The 6106-nt window shown below is 37.5% G+C and overlaps 1 protein-coding gene across 1 annotated transcript; it reads left to right on the top strand.

Moving 5' to 3' along the window:
- Positions 1–3098: 3098 nt before the first annotated feature.
- Positions 3099–4425, top strand: LOC112468168. The gene is made up of 4 exons (XM_025037220.1): positions 3099–3485; positions 3680–3808; positions 3882–3980; positions 4158–4425. The coding sequence occupies exons 2-4, from the start codon at positions 3682–3684 to the stop codon at positions 4385–4387; spliced, it is 456 nt and encodes a 151-aa protein (XP_024892988.1). The 5' UTR covers positions 3099–3485; positions 3680–3681; the 3' UTR covers positions 4388–4425.
- The last annotated feature ends 1681 nt before the right edge of the window (positions 4426–6106 follow it).

Raw genomic sequence — 6106 nt, 5'->3', positions numbered from 1 at the left:
TCTACTCCTGTTTCATATATATTTCTTTGAGATTCGGTCAATTATTTTCCAAAAAATTAAAGAAATTAGAAAAACCGGTTTCCAAAAAATCGGTAACGAAAAACTATACACATCATGACACTCCCCGGGAAATTCTACCCCTACTTCATATACAATACTTTCAAAATCGGTCGAATAGTTTAAGAGTGTATAAAGAACAGACATACATACAGACATACAGACATTCCATTTTATATATATAGATATATTATTAATTAATTTCTATAATATAATCAGTATTTACGAGCAGAGCATAGATTACGTGGCATATTGCTAAATTTAGAAACGTATATATACGTTTCTCAGTTTTTATGAATGTACATTTGTTTAATTAGCCCCATTGCTTTTCGTACATTTTCTTGTCAATGTAAAAAAATCTTATAATTATAAGTTTAAGCTTTTTCTATTAACAATTAGAAAATTATTTTAGATATTATTGTAATACCATTTTCTTAAAAATAGCATTGAGTAAAATAAGTTTTATAATTGTTAGAATGATTTATTTTTACTTAATATCGACTTTAATTGCTACCGATTTCAATCCACCCACCAGTTTTGGTAAAATGTTATAGACATATATAATATACATAAAAACATATCGCATATACATAAATATTTTGTAAATTAAAGATTAAACGATTCTTGACTAATTACACTGTAAAACTCCATTTTTATATAAAAAATAAAGACGGAATATAAGAAAATCTGTTTTTGTTGAATGAAGTTTTTATCTGGTTATCTGGCAATAAAATATGAACAATTTTGTTTTTTTTTCATAGTATTCTTTCGCATTTAAGACAATTTCAATTTTTAATTATTACAATTATATATTATAAAATTTGTTTATAATAAGAGAGTAGTTTTGATTATATAATAAGAAACTCGTTTTTTATTTAAAAATAAGGTGACAAAACTGTTGATTGAAAATGTCCATCACAGCCCATACAGCATGGAATATGCAAGAAATGTGCTATAAACAATCTATAAATATTTTAATATTCCACGGGTCATTCAGAATATTCTGTAGAAGTTCTATAAATATTCCATGAAATTTTGTCAATTCGGAATATGCATAGAATATTCTACAAATGTCTAATAAATATAGTACATTTAAAAAATGCATAGAATGTTCTATAAATATTTTGACAAATATAGAATATTTGGAATATTTACGGAACATTTTGTTAATATTCTTAAACATTTATAGCATGTGCTATGAATATTCTGAAAAACTTTTCTAGAATTGTTATGAATATTTCAATAATAATCTGTGAACATTGCAATGAACATGAAATATTCAGAATATTAATAGAATATTTTTCACATATTAGTAGAATATTTTTAAAATAATCTATAAACATTTTAGGAAAAATATTGAAAACATTCTAATTATTCTAAGAATATTTAAAGAATATTTTGGAACATTATATAAATATTCTGGAAAGCATTAATAAAAACTTTTTAGAAATCCGAGACTCTTACGAGCTAACGAAGGGGAAGCGTAACGAGACGGCGAGAGAGTCCCCAGGTAGGAAACGCCGATACTCGAGAAACGGGTCAAGACTGGCACGAGTGTCGGCTTGCCGACGTTTAATGCCCAAGCCTGGCCCAACTATTACCCGAATTTGGGTAGCCGAGGCTTGGCAAGCAAGTGCCGCCCAATATTGGGCCAAAGCTTAATAGCCCATCCTTATTCTTTATCATTATTATTAAATTTACAATTTTCTTTTTAAAAAAATAATTAAAAATTGTGACATGACAAATGTCACGTCTCTCACCCCAGGTGGGAGCTCGGCCGAGGGAGGCGTCAGGGATGGTGCCTCCGCCCGGGGCGGGCAGAGAGCGAACTTAGGTTAGGCTTAAGATCTCTTGCGAGCGTTACAGGTCGAGGGAGTGCGGAGCAGATGGCCAGGGTTACGGAATTGTAACGGCGTATGCCGCACCGAGGGACTTACGGCTGGAAAGCAGGGAGCTTCCAAGGACGGACGGTCGACGGACGGGTCACGCTGGAGCCCACAGCCGGAACAGCCGCTGGCCTGTCAAAGCACCACATAGCCCGCACAACAGCACTGCAGCCCGGAAACGGAGGACCCGAGAGGGGGGACGCCCCGACGAAGGTCCCCGTCGAGGAACGGGGTCACCACCGGGAAACCGCCACCGGTCAACGAGCCAGGGCCCGTCCAGCCTGGCCGTCGAACAACCGGATGATGAGTCGCGGCCTGGACAGCCGGTCTCACACAGGCGGGCTTTTAAAACTACCACCGGCGGACGACAGCGGATGCGAGGGGCGCCCTCGCAAGGCGCGGCGATCGCCTAGAGGGATCGCTGGCAGGCCAGGGCGCAGCACCGACCAGGCTAGGGAAACCGGCGCGCGCTGGCGCGCGCGAGCCCAGCGTGGTCCCGTCCCGCCGGACCGAGAGAACGTTACTGTCGTGCGAGCCGCCATCCCGGCAACATCCAGCCCTGCGAGCCGAGCGACGAGCTGCCGGAACCAGAAGAATTTGTAAGGCCACTGCTCAACCTCCCCGAAGTAAGATCGCGGTAATACCAAGGCCCTCCCGGGAGTCGCGTTGTGCCGCGGGAATACATGGAATCCGCCGTAATTGAATCATACCGAGTGCCATACCGCGGGAGGGCCCGTGCGACAAAGTGATCGCGAGTGCCCGTCTCGGGGATGCAAACGTACGGCCGCCGACAGTCAGCGTGATTGTAATTTCGTTGCGTGTGATTTTGTTTCGTGTACTTTTGTTGCGTATAATTTCGTTGTGGGTAATTTTGTTGCGTGTAATTTCGTTGCGGGCAATTTCGTCGCGTGTAATTTTGGAATCGTCGTTGGCTTAACCGTGCCGTAGTTTGGGAGGTGGCTCTCGCGCGTGCGTCTCGTAGTTATCGTTGCCGGTTAAGTTCGTGCCATTTGTAATTGGCTATCCGTGCGTTTCATCGGGATTAATGGCACACGGTTGTGTCGAGTTTACGGTTGAGGCCATTCGTGCGTCTCGAGGGGAATGAAGATCCCCAGCGTTGTCGCGGTAGATCGTAAGGAAATTGCACTAATTGTTTAATTGTTAGACGTAGACGTTTCGAGTATTTCGCGTTTGACCGTCCGGGTAGAATTCGACGCAATTTATGTCGGAGAATAGTCTTGTACGAATTCGATCGGGATCGCCGTACAGTTCAGCGACGGAATGAGTATCGCGCTCGTGGGGTGACACGTGGCGCGTACTCGAATTCTGCTTGTTCGCCGTGGAACACGCTATCCTTCACTTGTGATCTGCATTAAACTGAAATATAATTTTGGGTGCTTTCCAGCAAGGAACACAGGCGATACTGTGTGGCACAGTGTCAGACACAGTGCTTTCCAACAACGACACAGCGAAGCACATCTCGACACAGCATCGGTGTAGAGTTCGAGTGTGTTCTGTAGGCATTGTTGCCAATCTTTAAAAGTGAAAAACTTTTTTCGATCAGGGGGTCGATCATGAATCTTTTTTTCTAGCGAGAATTCGTGAAAATTACATATATGTATCGAGTATACTCGATACATCTAATATAATTTTCACGAATTCACGAGAGGGAAAAAGTATCGTGAGCAACCCCAAATTCTAAATTAATAACTGTATTTTGTGATAATACATTTTAGACATGTTTCAATGTGAGCATTGCTCTTCAGAAATAACTCTTGACGACGTACCGATTCATCAATGCTTTATTGAACAGGATGTTTATATGAAAGAAAACAATATTCTTTTTGCAACTACAACAAAACAATGTAAGTATCTGGAAAAACTATGTTTTGCAAAAGTTAAGGTTACTTATGGCTCGATATAACGTCCTTCTTTTAGCATCTGATAGCTGTGATATGAATAAAAAGCAATCGGAAGATGAATGTATTCTTCCAGAAATATCTTCAGGATCTTCTGAGCCGGTTAATACAAAACAGCGTATGTATTTAATGAAAAATTTATCATAAAAATAATATAATAATGTATACTATTTAATACAAATATATTACCATATACTAGTATAACTGGCATTCACATATAGTTTCTTAATCATGAATAATCCCATAAGTGATAAGTAATGTGATAAATTAAAAAAATATAAATTAATTCTTTTAGAAGCTGTTTGGGACAAACGTGCAACACTTGCATTACTAGCTTTATATGAAGCAAATATAGAAAACATTGATCATCCTAAAAAGAAGACCAAAATTTGGTCAAAAATTTCCATGGGTTTGCTCGAACATGGTATTGAGGTGAGTTTCATCTTAATATACAATGTGCATATATCAAAGGTCTTTAGAATTTCTCCTATAAGATGGAATAAATTTAATTGTGAATTAGACTAATTTTTTTATTATAAACATCAGGTGTTGTTAAAAATTGAAATTTTACATATATATATATATATATATATATATATACCTATATTCATTGTGTGAACATCCGAGGTGATATTATCGTCTATGAAAGGTAACCTGTTTAAATATACTTTAGTGGAAACGTTAGACTTTCGTCTATCGTTACAGAGAGTGAACGTTAGACATTCGTCTACCGTTACGAGAGAGATCATCAATCCTCTCAAGGTTAGTCTCGGATATTACAATTCTCAGAGATCACTAGAGCAAGTAAGAGGAAAACTTCCTCGCTTTTTGAAAAGGACGATAAAAGTTATCTCGAGTCTTATTATTATACTGAGCTCAGTCTAAAGTAAAATCATTAATTGTGCGGTTGCAACCATTTTCGTGATAAGTAAAAAGAAAGACTTTATTTTTCTTATTTGTGCGATTGTTCCTTTATCATTAATCAGATAATTTTCGTATTGTTCATTATGTTATTTTGCGAACATTCTTTAAACTTACTCGTAAGAAGTATTCAATGAAATTGCGTTTCTTGCGAAACATATAAATCGTCTCTTGCGTTATTATCAAACTACTGATTATTCATTTTCGTGCGTTTCTATAAGAATTGTTTCTCCTTGATTTAATAATTGTTCTACTAAGTATTTTGCGACTTGTTTCTCATTGATTTGATGATTATTCTCATAAGTATTCTGCGAATTATTTCTCATGGACTTGATAATTATTCTACTAAGTATTTTGTGAATTCTGATTGATCAAATATTCCGTTTATGCTAATATGAATTAATGTGTCGATCCAAACTATAAGGCCTATGAATAATATATTGAGAAATGCTTATACTTTATCCTTTTTGTATTGAATACATGATTTTGCTGAAAGAGAAGTATTTGTTCTAGAGCAAATTTTGATATATGGTAAATGGTAAAAGGCCAACGAAAAGTAATTGATATTCAGAACTCAAAGATTGATACATTGATTCAAGAACTATTTCAATTATGTTTGAACTGAACTTATATTCTGATTGATTTGATTTATTTGTTGAACAGTCCTATCCTGAAATTACATGTTCCTTTTTAATTTTGACTACGTCAATAGAAACTCTGAGATTACGTACTATCAATATTTCCTTTATAATTAACCTGATTATATATCGAGGCAAAGCTTCAGTGAATTCAACTTTTATTTCATCATCAATACCAGGAAAGAACTGTACTATAATAATTATTGATTTGTTTCCTTTGTGTGTTTTATGCATTTATTGTATATTCATTATATGTTATATAATCTATGTAATAACCTGTTCGAGAATACTGGGAAGGTTTTCGGGCAGTTTCCCTTCTCCTATGCAACAAATGTTGGTATTCTTTGTCTAGTTCTGCCCACTCGAGTCATTTCAAATTACTTAAATTTATTAAATGCAATCTCTCTCTCAATAAACGAATTCTTATTATTTGTTCCTTCCTCATCTAATTCTAGAGTTCAGGTGTTCGGCGTATCGCCTTGTAAATAGCATAGTTACTTTATGTCCATGTATTCATGTATCGTTTATACTTAGTTGCATAAGTCGTTTGTAATTCTCGCGCGAAACGTCGGCGGATCGCGATCAGCCAAATCATGCGACTCACCTGTCGGTGCTGCCATCGCCCATCCGCCGACGGTATCCACCCCCCCCCCCCCCCCCCCCCCCCCCCCCCCCCCCCCCCCCC

Source organism: Temnothorax curvispinosus, unplaced genomic scaffold (assembly GCF_003070985.1).
Source record: "Temnothorax curvispinosus isolate PA1 unplaced genomic scaffold, ASM307098v1 QBEX01018215.1, whole genome shotgun sequence".
NCBI classification, from domain to species: domain Eukaryota; kingdom Metazoa; phylum Arthropoda; class Insecta; order Hymenoptera; family Formicidae; genus Temnothorax; species Temnothorax curvispinosus.
The sequence above is the reverse complement of the archived record's forward strand: the minus strand, read 5'-3'. Positions and strand labels throughout refer to the sequence as shown.

Excerpts from the sequence above, each read along its gene's own strand:
- LOC112468168 (XM_025037220.1), top strand. The coding sequence starts at position 3,682 with ATGTTTCAATGTGAGCATTGCTCTTCAGAAATAACTCTTGACGACGTA. Across the intron at positions 3,809-3,881 it reads TGCAACTACAACAAAACAAT|CATCTGATAGCTGTGATATG; the intron begins GTAAGTATCTGG and ends TCCTTCTTTTAG. Across the intron at positions 3,981-4,157 it reads GCCGGTTAATACAAAACAGC|AAGCTGTTTGGGACAAACGT; the intron begins GTATGTATTTAA and ends TAATTCTTTTAG.